We start from the raw sequence: 21,843 nt of genomic DNA on the forward strand, positions 1-21,843 counted from the left end.
TACAGGTAAGACCTTAACCGATATGAGTCACTGAAATTAAGCCCTATCTGTTCATTGAGACCACCTCTTGTATTGTTTCAGAACACTCACTCCTAAAGTACCAGAACTAGCATGGAGCCATCATTCTTCTGCTCTAGCTGTGCTGCAATCTTTGCATCACTGTATTTTTAGAACAAATGATTTTAGGGTTCTCTTGGCAAATATCCATCTGCCATTAGCAGCAAGCGGTCGGGACTATGCCAGGGGACATGGGGCTAGGACTCCTGGGTTCTAAATCTGGGTTCCACTTACGATCGTACTTAAGTCAAGTCACTTTACCTCTTTGCCTTACAGGTTTATCTAGTTGTAGAACAGGTCATTAGTGTATTGAATCTAAAATGCCAAAAATGTTCTGACCCAGGCACGTTTACTTCTCATGCTTAGCCTTTTCCACTTGGATCCACACCCTCTTGTATCAGACCTACAGCCAAGCATCCCAGGCCTGTTATATCTGATACAAAACAGCCATGTCCTACAGCATGCAGGAGTTCATGTGGCATGAACACCAAAGAACGCTTTCGCTAGGTACTAGGCAGTCCAGATTCAGATCAAATGTAAGTGGGTGCAAATGCAATGAAGTCAATTTAATGGATCCAAAGCAATTGTACCGCATCTGAATTTGGCCCTATGAGCCCATGAGGCACAGGTGCAGAAAAGGCATCCAGTAGGCACTACCCATGTTTAACCTGCTGGTTCTCATTACCTCTGTGATCTGATTGGTACTCTCTCTGATCAGCTCCTCCCACTCTTCCTCCGTCGTCATGGAGAGCTTCAAATCCCGAGTCTGCAGGGCCTTCTGGAGAAGCATACACGCCTGCGCCTGGAAGGAAAAGAGAGGGACACGTGAAATTCTGCTCTTTTTGCTGGATGGCATTAGCCACCTACCTACAGACCATTGAAACCCCCAGCTAAATATGGGGACGGTCCACATTAGACTCACCAGCACAGTTAATGCTTTGTCATAGAACATTCATTCTCCCTTTCAGAGTCATTCCTAACACAAGGCACTCAAGTAACAGATTGGAATTATTCGGTAGAATGGATGCATTTAAAATGAGAGTCAAGCGGGTGGAGAGATCACCGTTATTTCAGAATCAACCTTTTATGGCAGTGCAATATATATAGTCTCCATATATCTATAAGCAACCTTTTCAGTCACTTTACCTTTTATTGCACTCTAGCGCTGTTGGTAAATGCATTACACGCAAAATGTAAGAGATTGGAGCTGGCAGCCTAGCAAATGCTCCATTTCAAAAGGAAGCCCCAGATGGAAACTCCAGCTCAAAGCCGCACTCAGCCTAGCCCTGGAGTAAAACGCACTCATTAAACCTACATGTTAACAGGACCATTGAAGAGGAGGAGTATCCAACGGGAATGTGCAGCCTTCTCAGGTGTCCTCCTCTAGTCCCGAGATTCTATTTTAAGTCTTCATTTAGGTAGAGGCAATGCACAAAGCAAACAAAAGAAACAGATCAAGGCACGACACCAACAATTAGTGTAAATACGCTGTAGGATTTAACAGGGACACTTCCCTGACAACAGAATGTCAGAAAGAAAAAAGAGTGAGCGAATTCTGTCCGAGGATAGAAACCCCGTATTGCTGTCTGCAGATACAGTAACAAAGGGCTAATTTCAATCTGGGTGTGTGATGGGGTATATAAACCCGGCACTAGCATGGAAAGGGTTACGGAGCTGCTTTGGGTTGGGGTGGCCCAGCCCCCCGGTAATGGCACATTCTGGCAGGACTGGAGGAGTCACAAAGAGGGAACTCCACTCCAGTGGGAGACGCTGGAGCGTGGACTGAGAGCCTGCCTGGCCCCTGCACACGCAGGAGGAGGATGCAGAACCCCGCCGTTGAAGGGGAAAAGAACAGAGACATGTACTGGATCTCAACGAACTCTGAAGCGGACCTTGATTCTCCCAGCCCCCTCGGAAGTAAGAGGCCCATATTCTGGAGGGAGCTCCTTACAGGCTTTTCCTTACCTGTCCTTTGTTTAACCCCGTTTGCTGACTACAGGGTATTTGGTGACATCCCCGGGGACACAGAGAAGGACGAGACAGTTTTGAGAGACCCTGGCCGAAAGGCGAGTGCCGGCCTGCTAGAAGGATGCCCTGCAGCACCCGCTGGGGTGGGGGTGGAGTAATTGGACCGATGTGCGTGCACTCCCCATGTAGCCTGAAGGGGGCGTCTTAGCGCAGACAGATGAGCGACAGGGTGTAACTACTGAAATCAGTTGCATCAAGGATGAATCTGCCCCCCCACAAAAGCCTCCATTTTGTCACCATGTACTGCATCTTAACTCCACAAAGAGAGGGGGCCCGGTGTGCCTTCGCGCAGTGCATAGCCTGCGGAACTCATTGACGCAAGATACCCCTGAGACTTCGTTTAGCAGCATTCAAAAAAGGATCTGATGTTCCTATAGGTAATATAAGAACATCCGGAGTGACAATGTAAGGAGTAAAGCAACCACAAAACAAGAGCTTGGGAGGAACATACACGTCCTCATAGTCCTGGGCATAAGCCAGCCTCCAATTAGGGGAGCTTAGGAGGAAACTTCTCCAGGTAGTAAGTTTTTCTCTAGCTGCCTACTCAACACTGTTGCACTTAGAGACAGGATACTGGACTAGATGCAAAACCATTCTCATTCGATGGGCACTTCCTGTGTCCGTATCGGTGGGTACTTCTAAGGTGCATACTCCTCACGGTGGCATGTAGAGGGCATATGCCCCTACCACGCGTACAAATAGCAGTGTAGACAATGAGGCACAGCTTAGGGAATAAAGACAGGCCTGAACCCTAGGGTATGTACCCTACTCTCGACACCCCCCAGGCAGTGCCTCCCCCACCCACACTGCTATTTTTCGCATGACATGTCCCGCTGCCGGAACCTTTCCCCACGGCCAGAGCCTTTCACTGACGCATGTAGCTACACACCACAGTCTGGATGCAGCCTGCGTGATGCTGGTGGAACTCCACTGATCTAATCAAATGTATTCCTGATTTACAGCCCCCGAGAGGAGAATCAGGCCCAGTGGGAAGAGAATGGGCAATGACGAAATAGCAATTACTGGCTTTACCTTTGCACACTGACTGAGACGCTCATAAATTAAAACTGACAGTTCCAGCCAGCGAGCAAGGATGTTTTTGTTGGTTTTTTTAAATCCATACTTGGTGCCAAATTAACATCCAACAAAAACAGTCATCGGGAACATAGCATAATTTTGGTTAGAGTAATCAGCAATATTTTAGCTAGGTGAAAATCAAAACCATGTATGTGTATGTGTCTGCTGGTATTTAGGGTGCAGGCTGGAGGCATGTAAACTATTCAAGTGACTCCCACTATTGTCACTAAAATGGTGATGACAAGCAAGTTTCTCAAGGGACTAGGGCTTCTGAGACACTTCTTAGAGGCCTGATATTCGGAGGGCAGGTGCTCAGCACTTTACTGAAAATCAGGTCCCACGCAGGTCTCAAGTCACATATCCAAAACGGCACCCATCATTATTAGTCACTTTTGATGCTGCTCTTTTTGATCTGTGATGTTCCCACCCAATAATCACTTAAGCTCTCTGGAATACAGCTTTGTCATTGGTGCCCTGGTGGGACTCTCCACAAGATCAGCATTTCACATAAATAAACCACAAAAGCAAGATGCACTCTTGAGTTAATCTACAGTCCTGGGATGCTGTTAGAGCAGTTTAAAGGAACCATTCTCTTGCTTTGCATCCTGGTGCAATCGAGAGGAGTTGCCTGGACGAACGTTATTGAAACTGCAAGAGGAGAGACGACGTCTTAAGGTTTATGATTTCATCTGGCCTCTCAAGTGAGTTACAGCCTTTCATTTACTCCAGGGGTCACCTATTCTCTTTACAATTGCACAAAGGCAGCTCTCCGCTACACTCGGTGCATGCACCCAGACATGCCGTAATTGGTCTCATAAGCCATAGCTGCCTCTTAATTACAAGAAGAATGTGAGTGCCTGCCTGGCACATGGTGGTAGGAATCTGTAACTCTGGTTAAGTCAACAACAATCAAATGACTTCTGCAATTTTCTTTGAAATAACCCAGCTAACAGAGTTACTGTGCGTAAGTGAAACGCCTGGTTCCACACTATACGTCTCTATTCTTGCTACCACGGTTGCTACGTGCCCTGAAGATGAGTCACTCCTGTAGCCCATGAACCTTAACAATCCCACCGTTGCTGGGAAGAAAGGGTTAGTTCTATTTCTGTTTATATTCCAATGGAACTTGCCCCATGGGCAGGTAGAACTGTAATGGCTGCAGTTTTCAAGGAGACTTCACAGCCCCATCACACCCATTTATCTTCTAGGTTGCTAATGCAAGTGGCATTTTTTTTTTCTTTTCAGATAACCATAATCTTACCCCCCAGACTTCAGTTTGGCATTGGGACTAGTTCTTCTGCATCAGAGTGAGTTAAGAGGTTACGGGTTGACCTACTGCAATGAGGATTACTGTCTGTCACAGGTAGTTTTAATCTCCTGGCCCACATTCCTCCTTGCTACTCTACAACCAAACTCCTGCCCCAGACAGACTGCGTACTGAATGAACCTATGAATTGTGGCTATTGATAAATCAACCCTGGTAACATTAATGCTTCACTGTCCTTGGAAAGGGCAAGAAATTAAACAATCCTCAACAGAGTAAGTAAAAGAAAGGAAACTGATCAACTTCAGCAGGTCCCAAATTATAGCATGAGAGCGACCAACCAACACCACAAACCAGTGGCAAACTTCAGCACCCTCTTGTTTAGAGAGAAATACAAATACCAGTCCTTGTTCATATCATTTTATTAGTATGTAAAAATGGATCTGATTGATTCTATAGCTCTACAAAAGGGACAATCGTGGACACCTGAAACTTGCTGGTGCTCAGATTTGAAACTCACCAGGCACCTGGGATGGTGAGTGACAGCACCACAGTGGACTGGAAATTACCAGCCCTTAGCAATAGTTTTATAGTCCTAAGCCAAGCTGATATATTGTCAGAGAGCACCCCCTGAGAAATGCCAAACTACGGACCTGAAGGCTGGACACATATTAAAAGCTGCCTGCAGAACAACGGCCCCTGGGTGCCTACTGAACTTAAGAGAATTTTAAAAATTAGGAAGGGATAATTTGCTGTTTGAGTGGGCTGCTCTAGGAAGCTTTTCCTTTTTATTTATATAGTGACACTTTAAGAGGGGTGGGAAATAAGTCTGCTGGGAAGGAATACAAGAGTCACTGAAGTACAGTTATAACTCAAATTAAGCCGTTTCCTTTCAAGTGCACTGAGAAACCACCTGTTCTCTTCCCTTTATAGGTAATATTTCCTTAGTGGACAGAGCTTGGCTGAAAGGAGGTACATTGAGGACATGAATACAATGCATAAGGAACTCAAGGAGTTCAGATTTGTCAGAATTTAGCTAGGGAATCTAGGTAGGAACACACTAAGATTACAACATGATTTGGAGTGCCCATCATAAGGGGGCCTGATTTTCTGAGAATGGGTACTCATCACTTCCTGAGAACCCAGCTCTTTTAAAAGTGACTCAAGCTGATAGCCCAAAAATTGAGGCACCTAAAATTACTATTCACTCTTGAAAATTTAGGCTACTATTTATTTCTATGTCCAAGTGATGGTCCTGGCAATCCAAGAGGTGAGCCAGGGAGAGAGAAACCAGCAAAACCTAGAGAGATCTAAGATTGCTAAGAGCCAATACTATTTATTTTTAGTTAAGTAGATACTTAGAAACACGCCCTGCTCTGGGTACACGTGTATACATAAAAATACTGTTACAATTAGCAATGACCTCTATGCTGTCCTTGCCCTGAATAACTTTCCATCTATTAGAACTGTGAAAAATATGTGCAGAAAAAAGTTTCCAATGACATTCGCCTGTTTTCCATTCCGCAAAATTATTATTATTATTATTATTTTTGGCAGAACATTTTCACACAATGGCAAGGGTTTAAAAAGCCAAGAGTTTTGGAAGGGGTATAAACCCTCACATTCAGGGCATAGACTAGCATTTAGCTGAACGGGATAAGGAAGCAGTTTTCCTTGTGTGCAGTGTGTCCCATAACTGGCTCCTCCATGTTTTTTGCAACCTCCTCTGAGTCCTCCAGTGTCAAAGACAGGATACTGGACTAGAGGCACCATTGGCCTGATCTAATCTGGGAATTCCTACATTTTTAAGAGGATGTTTGCTGGGGCAAAAGAGACTGAACATGTATACAGGAGAGCTCCCTACAGAGAGTGTGGCTGTAACAGTTTCAGCCCACGGACAGAGGCCAGCAACGCTCAAGTTCTATCCCTGACTACGCCACCGAATTTTCCTACCCCACTGCATGTATGTGCCACTTTACAAACACGCAGTACAACTTTGTTCCCAACGGAGTCAGAGGGCGTTTGTCATTGACCTTGCTAGGAATGGGATTAGATCCTTTATTTAGTGGTGGCTCATGACAGCCTTGGTAGGGAAGTAAATATATTATTCTCCCCATTTTACAAGTGGCAAAACTGAGGCTCAAGAAGATTACACTCAGAAAACAACCTTTTCTCAGAATACCCAGGAGCTCCCAGCTCCCAACCCTGGGCTTAATCCACTAGACAAGGATACTACCAGGACACACACATCGCTTCTCACTGCACCCCCAACCCCCTATATCTCTGAAATGAAAATCTGTAAGTGAAACCACATTCTGAGCTAGGTTAGATCCCGTGACCAGGTGAAAAAACTTTATAACCCATTTTGAGTCCTATAAGCCATCTATTTCCCCAGCCAAATCTACTATAGAAAACAGTTCAGTAAATTCAGAGTTAACAAAATGGGAGGGGGGGGGAAAAAGAGACAACAAACAAACCCAACACTAATCCTCCCCCCATCCGCCAAAAAAATTCATCCAAAGAGGACACATACACATATCCATCCACCCACCCGTACGAGTAAATGAGGTAGAAATGCTCATTATTAAGTTCATGTGGGAGGAAGAAAATGAATAATCCATAACATGCCAATTCTGTAGGTTTTCTGCCAGCTTTGTTTGTTTCTCTCTTACACTAACACGCATGTCAATTCAGTACAAAAACATTCAAAGTCTCCTTTTAAAATACTAACTGTACACTCACTGCAGGAACTGAGATGATGGGGGATCCCAAATCTGCCCATTTCCCTTATTTACAGGCTAACACACAGAGCAATCAGGCTAAGATGCTGGGATATACAGCATGCCTCTATCTGTCCCAGTAAGGCATAAGCAACCTGATCATTTTAAATGGCAAGTGATGACCATGAGCAACACAACCACTGTTCTCACGTTGACCGATCACCTCTGGTGTGATTGCTACATTGGAAACAAGACAAAGTTTACCCAAATCGCCATCTGAGACAGTGTAGGGAAGGGGAGTTTTAACCCCAGAGTGTACAGTTCGCAGACAGCACCAGGGCTGATAGCCCTTTACAAGGGCAAAGTCACCATCCCGTGTTCAAAAGATGAAGGCACTGTCCAAATCTCAGCTTGTATTTTACACATGGCTAATTGTTATGCTGCACATGTTCACTCAGGCACCAGTTTCTGACACAAGGCTAGACAGCATTTTCCAGTTCTGCATGTTTTAAAAGGACGGCACCAGGGAGGCACTTCAAGCAGGTGAAAAGGTATCACACAAACACAGAGACAGGAGAAAGCCCCCAGAGTCACCAATTACATAGAGTTACTTAATGTAACACCACCCAGAATCGTGTAGAGGACTGACTGACAGCAGCATCTGCAATGTATTATGGCACTGCAGAAGTTAGAACAGTTCACGCTCTTACAATACCACTTCATCTGAGGCTCTCCATGCATTTTGCAGACATTAACTAACTAATTAAGCCTCAAAGCTCCCCTGAATTATCTCCATCTTACATAGAGGGAAAACGAGGCAAAGAGTTTAAGAGAGCCACTCAACAGAAAGTTAGTGGCAGTACAGTGAATGGAACTTGTGAGCCTGGACATTTTGATCCAGGATCGTACTGGTACCACTAGACCACACGCCCTGTACTTCAGTATTAGCAATGATGCTACAGTTAGGTTTGAGTATGTACTTTTTCAGCAAATCAAAATGCAAAAAACATACACTGGGCCTGATTTTGCTTTATACCTACACCTATGGCAAGTGCAGAGCGGACGTAGAATTTCTAGCAACTCCGAATGTATGCTACCAACTTGGCAGATGGAAGGCTGTGGCGTATCACATCCAGTAATTTCCTCCCCCTTTTTTTAAATATATAAAAAAAATTACATGAGAAATAAGTTACAATAAGCAATTAAAATCTTAAACTTAAAATTGCATTTCAGCCAGGAAATTCGCTGTTATCATTCTGGTGATAGATCTAACATACCCTGGTCAGAAGGCAAATTGTACAGGAAGTTTTACCCGACTATCCAAGCACCTTTGCCGTCCAATAGGCTATTGGCATTTTGAAGAACTGCTGCCAACTGCTGCCATACAAACTGCGGTGCTCAGGTGTCAGGCTATATAACAAAGCAACCTTAACTGCGACCATGTCCATGGGTCAATGCATATATTACATCAGCGACTCTCGCTAGATGAGCGCACAATGCCAGCACAGTGTGGTGTCTGACTCAGCAAACATTATTATAATGGAAAAGATACACATTTTGTTTTTATTCTGCTCCTCCAGGAAGTCTGTGTAAATAACGAGGTATTTAAACCACATCATTTTCTTTCACCTTAAATGCCCATTTGTATAGCATTTTGCATTACTTGGTCATTAAACGGCCTATTGAAAGAAACAGTCCTCGCCTTATTTTATTTCAGTTTAAAACAGATGGGAAAACTGAAGTCCAGGCATGTTAAAGCAATCTATTCAACTCAAGATTGCAGAGTGAATCAGAGACAGAGTCAAGGAAAGAACCTTTGTTCAAATTCTACTGTTACACCAGCACAGATTCACCACCAGGGAAAGCAATGAAATTACTCTGGATTTACAATGGCGTAACTGAAAACAGGATCTGGCCCAGTGTCTTCTGACTGCCAGTCTCATGCCCTATCCAGAGGATGATGTTGCTTCCTGTAACATACCCACCCCTCAATGGGCAGACATCATGTTGCTATGGGGCCCTGATCTTTGCTGGAGCCCGAGACACACACACCATGGCCCCACACACTGAAGGATGGGCCACTGATTGGCCAGCACCAAATTATGGCAAGCAAAATGTGAAACAAAATTAAAAACCAAGAATGAGCGTACAGACTCACAACCCTGGAGACGGAGGAAGTATGGTGAATGAGCAGCAGCAGTGCAAGCTTCCCCATATCCCATCCTTCCAAGCATGCCTGCATAGATCACTGCAGGGTTACTGGGTCATTATATATCCCATTCAGACCTTGGTGTCTTCAAGATTGCTGATGTTATGATACAGGCGTCACATGCTTAGGTCCATTCCTATTCAGTGTAGCACATAAGTACATAGTTATCTTGAGGCATGTGCTTCAGTCCCATTAACTTTGATAAGACATAAGCATCCACTTAAGTGCTCTCCTGATTAAGAATGAGTTCCGAAATCAGGGCCATGGAGAACTGTCCTGCGGGTTCTGAAATGAGACCCAACTCACCTGGCCACTGAACAAACACTCGGATAGCAACAACTCATTCAAAGACAGGCTTGAGAAAGAGTCACTTTCCAATTCAAAACAGGTGACTAAGAAGCCGCCACCAACAGCTTTCTCCAATCTAGAGCTACGACTGAGATATTCCACAAGAGCAAGCAAAATGTGCCTATTCTGTGATGGGATTATTTTTAATGTGCTAATAAGCAAGAAAAGTTGCCTGTTGATAAAGATTAGTGTTTTGGGTTTTTTTCAGATCAAGTTGAGAAGCGAACAAAATCCTATTTCAGTATTCCTGGTGCAAGGCAAACAGAATCCAAAGAGCCTAAGAACCTTATTTGGGGGCTATTTAAAGGGGTTTAGAATGAAAGTATCCAACCGCTTCTGGGAGAATGTGCATTATTATTAAGACACAGCAAGTGCTGTCTCCTTTGGATCAGGGCAGCAATGCAGAAATGCTCTTTCTGAGACACAGTTTTTTATCATCGTTTCAATCATGTCCACCTTTTAAGAATGCACACTTGATAATTGCAACTAGACCCCCAGAAGCCAGGCATCTCCCATCCCAGATCAGTGTCAGCTGAGACCTCACCTCCTACAGGCAACACGTCCCGGTAACTGCGGTCCCTAACGCGTTCGTAAGGCTTCAGCCATTCTATTCTCTGCCAGGCTACAGTCGGCCAAGAAGCCTCAACAGAGATCAAGGCTCCATTGGGCTAGGTGCTAAATACATGCATTGCGAGACACAATCTCTGCCTGGAAGAGCTGAAGTGACTTGCCCAAGGTCATATAGGGAGGAGTGTGTAGCAAAGCCAGGGATTAAAGCCAGATCTCCTCCTACAAAGTTGGGTCAACCTAGCTACACAATTCTGGTGTGAAAAAATACCGCTCCCGAGTGATGAAGTTAAGCTGACCTAAGTCCCGGGATAGACACCTCTAGGTCAACGGTAGAAAGAATTCCATCACTGTAGTGAGTGTCTATTCTGAAGCGCTGTAGCTGTTTAAATGTAGACACAACCTCTGAGTTACGTATTTTGGTCTGAGTTATGCATTCCTCCAGGAATGGCCAATGCGAAATGCTGCAGTAGTAGTTTAGAAAAAAAAATACAAAAAAATGAAAAATAAAATCCCATAAAAAGCACCAAGGACATTGTGCAGTGATGTACATGGGTCGGAGGAGGAATTCATTTCTGACCTCAGAGCCAAAAGCTTATTCTCTGAAGCATTAAGCCTGACATAACTGCCCATCATATAACATTTTGCAAAATCCACTCTCACTAAAGCACACCAAAGGGCTGGTCATGTGCTCGAGAAGCAGCACTGGTTAATCCAATGGAAAAATTTACAAGCCCAAGAACAAAATTCTCCTTGCCAAAAATTTAGTGCAACAGGGTGGGGGGGAAAACTGACACTTTACTCACCTGTTTAAAAAGGTTACTGACTCAGCTGGATGGAGGAGTAGAATTTTGCAGATTGGTTTAATCACCATATATGAAGCATTTAAGTGGCACTTTTATCATCACATTTTACCACCCAATACACTCCAACCACGATTCCTAGATCTTTATGCTTTTATGATTTAAAGCACTACCACTGTTTCAGAATGAGCAATTCTGCACTGCAACCCTGAATTATCCAAAGCAGACAGTACCTGCCACATCTAAAAAATAATAATAATGCAGATTCCTGAGAAGCAGCTGGATGCCTTCCACTCTAAAATCCTTTAAATAATTGACAACATCACATACTAGACATATTTTGCTCCTACAATATGTGGAATATCTGTATGGCGTTTCCTTGCGTGAGCCAACTATCAATGGATGTTTTTAAATCAACTGTTTTACTCTGATACAGAGGCTCTCCCTCCCTCCCAAGCTTGTCTTTAAAGCAAGTTAAACAGTGTTTAGTAAACACAAGGCTTTCTGTGACCTTATGAACAGCTGTAACACCCAGTCCCAATGATTCCTCTTCCTAATGAAAAAAACCAACTCAGCAGGATTCATCTGCAGTTTTAGCACCCAGTCACTAGCTCAGCTATGCTGCAGGACTTGAGGAAAAATGAACCCAGATAACCAAACACCTGTTAGATGGAGAACTAACCCCACTTGGCAGAGTTAACCAGTTAAGAGAGATTGGACACTGACCAGTGAGGTTCAAGGGCAATGACCCGGTAAGAGAATTCTGGCATTGCCAGCTGCTGGCCAGGGAAAAGGCACAGGTGTTTCTACCCTGGATTCTGCTTCAGAGGTGCCATCTGTCACATTTTATGGATCTGAAACGTGATACCCCAAAAGCTGCTGAAAGAGATGAGGATCTTTCTGTTTCTTCTACCCACTCCAGGACCTGCTGGAAGGAGGAAGAGATCGGCACCATTTTATCCCGCCCCCAATCCCTGCTTTGTTGGTCTTCTCTCTCTCTCCCCCCAGCCTTCCTCTGCTCAGTGATGGCAGTGTCAAGTTCTAAGTTCTTTCACTGCTGCCCCAGGGTATTTTCACTTTACTGCTACTTAAAGGGCTTGTCTACACTACGCTGTTCTGCCACTTTGAACTATACTGGTATAGATAAAGGAGTACAAGTCCCCCTAGCGTGCATGCAATTTTACTGGTATAAAAGCACTTACACGGATGCAGCTTATTCTGGTTCAGGAAGGGGAATAAGCGATACCAATATAAGGCACCTTTAACTGCGACTACTGTGTCCACACTACAGTTATGATAACGTAAGCCCCACCAGGGAAAAAAAACCAAAACATCCTTAACTTTTGTAGTACACACCAGCCCCCAGCAAAGCTCTGAGCAGCTACTGAGGCACTGCAGCAGTCTGTCTGCAGACACAGGCAGACCACACTGCATCCATTTACACTCAGGAGGTTTTCTTCACAACCATAAAGACTAGAAGATATTCTGTTTAAATTAAAGTTTAGCTTCCAGAGTAATTGATGACTTGGGCCCCCCACATTCATCAGAGCAACTCCATTCGCTCCCTGTTAGAGAGGGGATTTTTCAAGTGCTGCTCCCATGCAGAAAGGTACAAACATTTGGATGCAATATGAAGTCTCAATTTAATGTTTAAATCTCCACAGAAAGAGGAATTCCTGTCCCCACAGACAGGCTGGCTTCCAAAGGCAAAGCCACTCTAGCTCTGACAAACCCAAGCAAAGAACGGTCTTTTTGCCAGCATGAGATCCCTGCACTGCCTGAGTAATGAATCTGAGAGGGCCCACAGCTACAAAAGGACAACAGGGAATCAGGAAAGTAGGAAGCTCGGAGTACAGCTATTACTTTAAACACCATGACAGCTACAGTTCATACAGCTGTGGTACAGCAATGATCGTTATCTCCCAATCAAAACAAAACAAAAAACAAAACACAACTTCAGCAACGGGAGAAGAAACACAGAACACAATATGCAGTAATAGGTGCCTTATAAATACGGATAATAGTAATAAGCACAAATGCCTTTGAAAGTTTGCTATGAGGCATTAGCAAATATTTAAGCTCCTGATGTGTTCTCTGCATAGTCTCAGGTCTGCAGTATCAGACCAGACTTAGTGCCTTTGAGCAGCACTTCACTACAAGCTTACACAAAATTACATTAAAAATAGAATTAAATGCCATTAAAAAAAAAACTCCTATTCATATAATATTAATGCTCTGCTGAACCCAGGAGAGCAAGGTGCTTTGCTTGTTCCCAGGCACCAGAGCCCAAACTGGACCCCAAAGCACCGTCTAATTTAGGTGCCTCCGAAAAATGTAATTATTTCGCCAACATGGGCACGGTACACGCAGCGCTATCTCTCTGCCACTCACAGTGTGTAACATCGCCCTCCAATGACTTCAAGGGCCATTCAACTGCAAACCAGGCCTAGAAAGGGCATTGTGGAGTCCCACAGTCAATCTCTTTCATCAATTTCAGATGAAAAATATTCATTTCACAAGTAAAAGGATGTTTACCCCCACCTCCTCCCCTCAATGGCTGGCCCTGCAACTCCCCCAGAGCCAAGCTGAGCTCTTTCCATCTTACACAACACCCCCATGGGTAGGGGTTCTGCTGATCAGCTTCTCAGTTACACCCGTGCAGCCCCATTGGCACAGGTGTTTACTGAGTTCTGATCAGCTACAACCATGCACACACAATGGAACAGAATCCAGCTGCCTCTTCTGTAGCTGAGCTAACAGGAGTTCAGTAACAGAAATAATATTTTACCATTTTTGTTTTTTTAAAAGTTAGCAGATATGCCTAATACAGTAGGTGCCTTCTCCCATCCCGGCACTTTTCAGAGTACATTGGCTATTTAGTAATTCAACACAAAGAACATATCATCAGGCACCAGACCCTGCAAAATTCAAATATTTCAGGGGGTTTCTCATTTTTTTGCTTCTCTTTTACCATAGACTACTAGGCAGATGCTATTGATAAAATTACTTACGAAAAGAAAATCCACACTGATCCCCTTGCCCTCCTCCAATCCGAAATGTCTGATGAAGTTAATCAAAATAGATGTTACAATCCATATATTGATTTCTTGTTTTGAACATAAAGATTTATTTTCCCTTGAGGTAAATATTGGCCTTTCTGCTTCAGTCAATCAGTCTTAATATTCACCTCACCAGAAGTCAGTATCTTATTATCCTAAAATTTAAGAGGGGGAGGGGGAGAGAGAGAATATACTGATGCCAGAAAGGTTAAGTGACTTGCACAAGGTCATAATGATGAACTAGTGGCAGAGCTGGGACCAGAACTTGCACATGCAGATATATAGTTTCTCGCTCTAGTTACAGCATCTCACCCAGGCCTGGGCTGTTCACAAAGAGCGTTGGAAATGTAAATATACGCTGTGCTGTACATCCGCAACTGGGCCACCCGGCGAAGGGTCTAGTTGGGTACTTTCACCTTTGCCAACAGCTCAAGTGTTCAAAAACCATGAGTCAGCCTCCAAAAACAAGATTTACAAAAAAAAAAAAGAATCTTGTGATTTCTCCCCAGCTGTGAGCCCTAGAATCTTTTTATTTTAAATGCAGGCAGAGATCCTCATGGAATACTGCAGTAGCTGGGGCTTTAGGGAAAAAGGTCAAATATCATAAGCCTCATAATAAAGAGTTAGCAGCCACTTCCCTCCTTATGCAGTCTTTCTTCTTCCTGAGAAACAAAGATCCTGCTAATACTGAGGCACATGAGTAACTTTACACACCCGAGTAATCCCATCAAACTCCACGGAACATCTCATGTGCCCAAAGCCTAAGAAAGACTCTGTCCCGCAATAAATTCTCCTCCAGACAATTCCTGAACAGGATGGCTCCTCCTGGTCCAAAATGCTGCCTTTCCATAATTCAAAGAGGCATGGGCCTGTGTTTATTTCAAGGCGATTTATAATGAGACTACTGCATTAAGCAGCCTAGTTAAAAAGATCTTGCTAGTGCCAAATCATCAGAGATTTAAGACCAATATACATGCAATAGGGGGGTGGGAGGATGAGTCCTAATTATCATTTTGCCCATGCATTCTCTCTCTTTCAGCTGTATTCCCCAAATCACTCAACGAGAATCGTGACTTTGCAATTGATGGACAGAGCTTTTCATCTCTCTCAAGAACTCTTACCAGCCAGATAATGAAAAATTAAAATTCGGGTTCACTCGAGTATCAGTATTGAAGTTTAATATTCAAACTATTAAAAAAAAAATCACACCAGTAAAGCTGCTGTCTGGGAAGCAAAACACTGGAGCACATATAGGCCAAATGATGCAGTTTCATCAATTAAGACAGTCTCACAATCCTTAGTACTGGCAGGAACGCTACACAGGAGGTAGTGTTGCACAGTGGATAGAGCACTGGATTAGGACATGGGAGAACTGGGGTCTCTGGTACTGCCTGGTGGGGTATCTTGGGCAAGTCACATCAGTGCTCCGTGCCTCGGTTTCCCCATCTCTAACACCGGGATAACGACACTCTGTAAGGCACTTAGGATTTGCGGATAAAAGCGTTCTATAACAGCTAGGCATTATTGTTATACGGATGTCAAGAGGATGGCTTGTGTAAATGGGGTCAGTAACTACTCTCACAAGTTGCAAGACTAGGCCCTAACTGCATCTTCATTGGCAAAATAGGAGAGCCATAATTTTCCAGCTGCACCTGCCACAGCAGCTCCCCCAAAGCTAGCAACCACGGAAGCCAGAGCACAGACAGGAATTGCCGTACCTGGTGGCTCTGCCTGTATTACAGCCTCCATCCTTTCTGCACTGGTGGCCATCAGCAACGCATTCCAGGCCCTGTTTAGGATGGGGTAGTCAAGGCTATACAACAATCTCTCGTCGCAGGTTGTAAGAATCTAAAACTTCCTCCACCCATCAAACGCCAAGAAAAGAGTCAACACTGCACATATGCTCTCCCTGCCGTTTTCGGCTTTGCAGTAGGCAAAAGGAAAGCAGCAAACAGAATAGCAGCCACATACAAATCTGAGAGCAAAGCAGTGATTTGTCTCCTAGGATCTGATGCTGGTCCCATTCAAGGCAAAGACAAAACTACCAGTGACTTGAATGGAACAGGATTTGACCCTAAAAACCATAAAACGTTCTGTACCATCTATGCTACTTAAATCCAGATGATCCAGCCAGTCAGTCACCCACTGCACCAAAATAAGCCAACATAAGAGTCCCCGCCCCGTTTTCTCCACTCTTAATTATTAAGCATGTTACAATAGCCTTGTAACCGAACAAATTTATCCCACTTGTTCCACAAAGACATCTACCCTTCCACTGACTAGACCAAAGGGCTTTGCTTAAGAGGAGGAGCAGAATGCACGGCTCTTTAAAAACCTCAGATGGCAAATAGAATTCAGTAGGTTAAGAAATCACTCAGGCTTGCAACTCACTGCAAACTAGTCCACTGGAGACAGGTTGGGCTACTACAAGCCCAGTGAATGACTCCAGCCAGGAAAGCTGGTGAAAGTTCTTGTTATCAGCTGTAACCCGTAACACTGTGAAATGCATTCTGGCACACCAGTCTGTGGTCCCTCTTTCCTTCAAAGAGCCTCCACATTCTGATGGAGTAACAAAAAAGAAAAAAAAAATACCCTTCCTCTATCCCTGGGAATTTGCTAGAGAAACCCATCATCTTGCAATCAAGTATGAAGAATCTAGCAGAGTGAATATTTTACATCCCTTAAAAACCAAAATGGAGGAGAGAACTAGGGCAGAGACCATCCTTTTGTTCTGTTTTTGTACAGCACCTAACACAATGGGGTCTTGGTCCATGACTAGGGCTCCTAGATGCTACGGCAATATAAAAATGACGGAGACAAGGTGGGTGAAGTTATATATTTTCATTGGATCAACTTGGGTTGGTGAGCGAGCCAAGTTTTTAAGTGACGCAGAGCTCCTTCTTTATGAGAGCCTCATGCAGACTGCGCGGCTCAAAAGCTGGTCTCTCTCACCAACAGAAGTTGATCCAATAAAAGATACGACCTCACCCACCTTGTCTCTCTAATGTCCTGGGGCCAACACAGCTACAACAACACTGCAAACAAATAAGTAATGAGACACAGACAGGGCCATATTTTCAAATAGAGCTCAGCACCCCAAAATCTGTCCATTTATGTAGGTGTCTGAACGGTAGTCAAGCTCTTATTGAAAATCTGGCCCAGAGAGACTGTGTGTGTCTAGTACCTGCCAAAGGTGCTGGAGCAATAACCTAATCTCACCTGTTTTATCCACAGAGTAGGTAGAGCACAGACAGCAGCAGCAGCGCAAGCTTCTCCACCTGGCCATCAAGAACCTATCAAGTTGCCTCAGAAGCCTGATGTGGGGGGACCCACCTCAAGACTCCTTCAAGCCCCCAAGTCTATTTGTCTTCACCATCTCTGCTGAGACAGGCTAGTGCCAGTTGTGGGTTTCTATGTGTGCAATGCAGACATCTGTCCACCGGAAAACAGATTCTGATCAACATTTGAAACAGGCCACTCAAGAGCCATCACACAGCAACCAGAAAAAAAATTACCACCACCACTCAGGGGAAAACAGGTGTGAGACGATCTTTCAGAGGAGGCACACACAGGTGTGCATGGCGTTCCCAAGAGAGTTTGAGTGCACAAAGTAAGCCACATCTATGGCTCAGATGTAGCACAACCCCATTTACACACCCCAGTTGGTAACAAACACAGGTATGTACCACAATGGAACATCCACAATGGCTCCTCTGGAACCCCTGCTTATTTAAATGTTTCACACTCCCCTGAATGGGGTTAATATGGTACTTTTTAAATTTTAAATTAGCCCAGTTGAATAGGTGAAAATAAAAGTGTCTTATAAAGCAACTCAGGCCAGAAGGTTGCATTTAAAAATGGCACAAAACACATTTCCAAATAACATCAGAGGCTATGTATAGACTCCAGCAGCAGCAGCATCTGAGGGAAAATGGGTTTCTTTGAGTTTTCCTGAGGCAAACAACAGGGTGACAAATTCACAATTCCACTGCAAAAGTGGAAGGCTGAGATGGAGCTACATCCACAATACAGCTCAAAAATCTAGGAATTAAAGGCTTGATCCTGCCAGGAGCACAGCACTCTGGCCGCGATCAGCAAAGCCCTTCAACACATGAACATTCCAGTTGAAGCCAAAGGGACTACTCCCATGCTTAGAGTTAAGCACATGCTTACTTGCTTTGCTGGATCAGAGTGGCTCAGCACTGTGGGATTAACCCCTAAATTCAGCTTTTCCTTCAATTCCACCCATCTGTCCTAGACCACTCTTCTCTAAGCAAAAGAAAAGGAGAAAAAAAAAATCAGACAGAAAACTGCAATCAGGTTTCAGTGCAGACACCCCTGACTTTTACAGATACCTCTGCTCTTAAAAAATCATCTGCCATGATTAAAAATAAACAGAGAGGTCTGCAGGCGACACCTGCTGCAATACTGCATTGCACTTCCTCTAGTTAAATGAGGCTTCTAACAGTCCACCTGTCTCTGCAGGACCCGGTGTCAAGCCCGCCCCCTAGTGGAAGCTCTGTGAAAGAACTCTTCCCCCAGTGAAATACATAGCACGTTCCCTGACTGGAACAATGCGGAGAAAAGAGAATGGAGGCTGGTTTAAATGATTGAGATCTGGGAAACATCGTCTCCCACCCTCCCTCCCTTCTCAAGTCACATTTCAAAAGGAAAAGAGGTGGAGTACTAATGGCAACAGTACTAATCTGGGCAGGTTTCACATTTGCTTCATTACCAATAGTAGCTTATGTAAACTATTCCGTAACAAATTCTTCCTACCACCCGCTGGAAAACATCTATGGAAATGCGTTCAAAGTAAGGTGCATTAGTGTAATGATTCATTTGTTGATCACAAGCATGGACAGAAATATATGCTTACCCAGGGGGGTGCCAGCTTTTGATGCTGTGTGGCTCTTTAACTGTACTTACTGTGTTCAAATTTAATTATTTTTCAACTTAAAAAATTCACATGAAACAAACTGTTCAAATACATTACTGTCACCCAGCCAAGACTGTTTTTGGCAAGGTTTAGAGATCATTTTTCACTCTCATGGCAAAGGCAGCATTGGCACAGAATTACTTGGATTCTGCAAAGTTTATCTACATACATTAGAGCTCTTAAAGGAGGCTCCGGAGACACCAAGAATAATCAGTAACTTGCCTACAGTATATTCTAGATTAAATATATTTTAAAGTGTTTCCCATCATGGGCTGCTTTAGAAAATGGATTTTGAAACAGGGATGAATATATATTGACAAAAGGTAACATTTTGAGTTCCATCTCCATGCCAATTGAAGCCTCAATGCTCCAAGGAAAGTGATTTTTTTTTTTGGTTTCGTGTCAGCTATGCACTCACTTGAAGGCCTTGCAGAATTCTAGCCAAATCACCCAAGGACAAGAAATTTGTGTTTGCTGGACAAGTAAAATATTATTCTGTTTCCCTGGCCCACCCGTGAATCCTTAATCTCCACAGAGAAAAGGCAGGTGAGTCACCTTTGCACCTCACCTGGTACATTGTGAGGTGAACACAAAGGCTCCAGATTACTGTGTTTAAACGAACACACAGCACAAACTGTACAACACACACAATGATGAATATTTGCCAGACAAACAAGCCATGGAACATACATTATTCCATTAACCCAGCCTTGGAAAAAGGTCTTGCGATTGGGAACCCTGTGGCTTTCCACTGAGACACTTGATAAGGGGACTTATTCCTATCCATGGTAATGGATGTTTTTGCAGGATGAACTCTTCTCCATTAGGAAACAGACTGAGATCAGAAACTAATGTCACACAGGCCACTGAACCACCATCAAAACCCGCCTGAGAAGATTCAAGCTATGAGCAAGAGGTTCTTTTCCCCACCGCCAGCCCAGAGCCATCATCCAGTAGTAGGGTGACCAGATGTCCCGATTTCATAAGGATAATCCCGATTTTTGGGTCTTTTTCTTATATAGGCTCCTATTACCCCACACTCCCGTCCTGATTTTTCACATTTGCTGTCTGGTCACCCTATCCAGTAGCCCAAAGCCTTTCCACGCTGGAAGGTTCATAAAAGTTTAAAATGACTGGACCAGACTTTAAAAGAGAAGTCTTCACTACAGACATTGCCTCATAGCAGGAGATTTAGAGTACGCGCATGGGCATCTTTCGAGACAGTGAAACACTTTCTACTTAGTTTCTCTTTGGAAAATGGCAGGGAAATTACTTAAACCCTCGTGAAAGGCTCAGTGCTCTGTTTGGGCGCACCTAAATGACTATTACCCCTCACCAAAATCATCCGAACACCAAGCACATTTTGCTACTGTCTCAATAGAATGCATCAACCGTCTAATCCAGACCAAAGGCTCTGCTTGGATGATGGCAACAGACCCAGGGCTGGTCGACATAGGGCGCTACGATGATTAACTACACCTGGGAAGTTACCACACGTAAGTTAAAGCACATTAAACCCATGCATGGATGTTCTCATTCAGAAATAAAGTGGCCTTCAGTTCACTGTGGTTTAATCCTCCTTGGCGGAATGAGAGCCCTCCATGGGGTGGAGCAGGGGGCCCTAAACGGGCTTTCATTGATGTGCATTCTTCACAGATTTAGTCAGTTTGTTTGTATTCCCGTATACACAAGCCCCTAGAGTAACAACAGCAAATGAGCACCAGTATAGGCATATTGCTACTTGCAAAGAGAGCTTGGGCTCATTGTCAAAGCACTGGACTGAGACTCAGGAGATCTGGGTTTCATTCCCAGCTCTGCCACAGACTCACTATTTTATCTTGAGCAAATCACTTACTCTCTCAGTTCTCTCATCAGTAAAAAGGGGATAAACAGCACTCCTTGTCTTTCACTCTCTCTTTGTCCTATTTGGATAGTAAGCTCTTTGTCGCAGGCAGTCTCATGTATACGTACATTGCCTATAACACAACAGAGCCTTGATCTCTGCCACAACCTCCAAGTGATCCCACCGTATAAAGAAGAATCAGACTTTTCTCTTTTTCAGCCCTTTCCACAATGATGCTCAAGGGGCTTTAACAAACACCACATTAAGAGCTTCAGAGGGATGCATCCACGGCCACAGGCAGTTACTCAACTCAATGTTACTTCAGCTACTCACACAATGTATTGACATTGCTAAAAATAAAGCAGGAAGCCATTTCTCACCTGAGGGTCACGAGAGCTTTGGTATGTAGCTGAGTTGTGCAACCATCTCTAGGATGAAATACACACCTCAATCCCCTGTTCATACTCCAGCAGCCCAACAAGCAAAAACAATCCTTTAAGGAGTTAACTGAAAAACAATTCTGCATGCAGTGAAACAAAGCACAAGGAAGTAATTTGAAGGTCAAGTTCCCTGAGGAAACAATTGTAGCAATAAGATCAAATTGCATTAGGAAAGTAGGAGGGAAATAAACCCATGCACGTATATTTCAAAATAGAATTTAAAAGAAGGAGTTTAGTGCTCATGGAAACTGTCAGGCTGACAGCACTAGAAGCCAATGTCCCATATAGTCAACAGAACAGCAGAGACAGCAGCATGCCTCCCAGGCTTGTTAACATGCTACACACGTTCTGCTTAACTAATTGCAAACATCAGAACTGCCAACAGACCCATATGCACCAGAAGTTCGATGCAATTCATTAGCGGCAGGTTAGTTCAAAGGTCTGACACAAGCAGTTTCGTTGGCGGCATAAGACATTGTATTATTTTCC

The 21,843-nt window shown here is 44.0% G+C and overlaps 1 protein-coding gene across 1 annotated transcript in view; it reads right to left on the reverse strand.

Annotated features, from left to right (window-relative positions):
• MYBBP1A (MYB binding protein 1a) overlaps positions 1–21,843 on the reverse strand; it is a 76,547-nt gene that overhangs the window by 16,368 nt on the left and 38,336 nt on the right. The window contains exon 26 of the mRNA XM_044993607.1: positions 743–859. Within this exon, the coding sequence (XP_044849542.1) occupies positions 743–859 (117 nt within the window). The remainder of the gene's footprint in view (positions 1–742; positions 860–21,843) is intronic.

The sequence above is a fragment of the Mauremys mutica genome, chromosome 19 (assembly GCF_020497125.1).
Source record: "Mauremys mutica isolate MM-2020 ecotype Southern chromosome 19, ASM2049712v1, whole genome shotgun sequence".
NCBI lineage: Eukaryota > Metazoa > Chordata > Testudines > Geoemydidae > Mauremys > Mauremys mutica.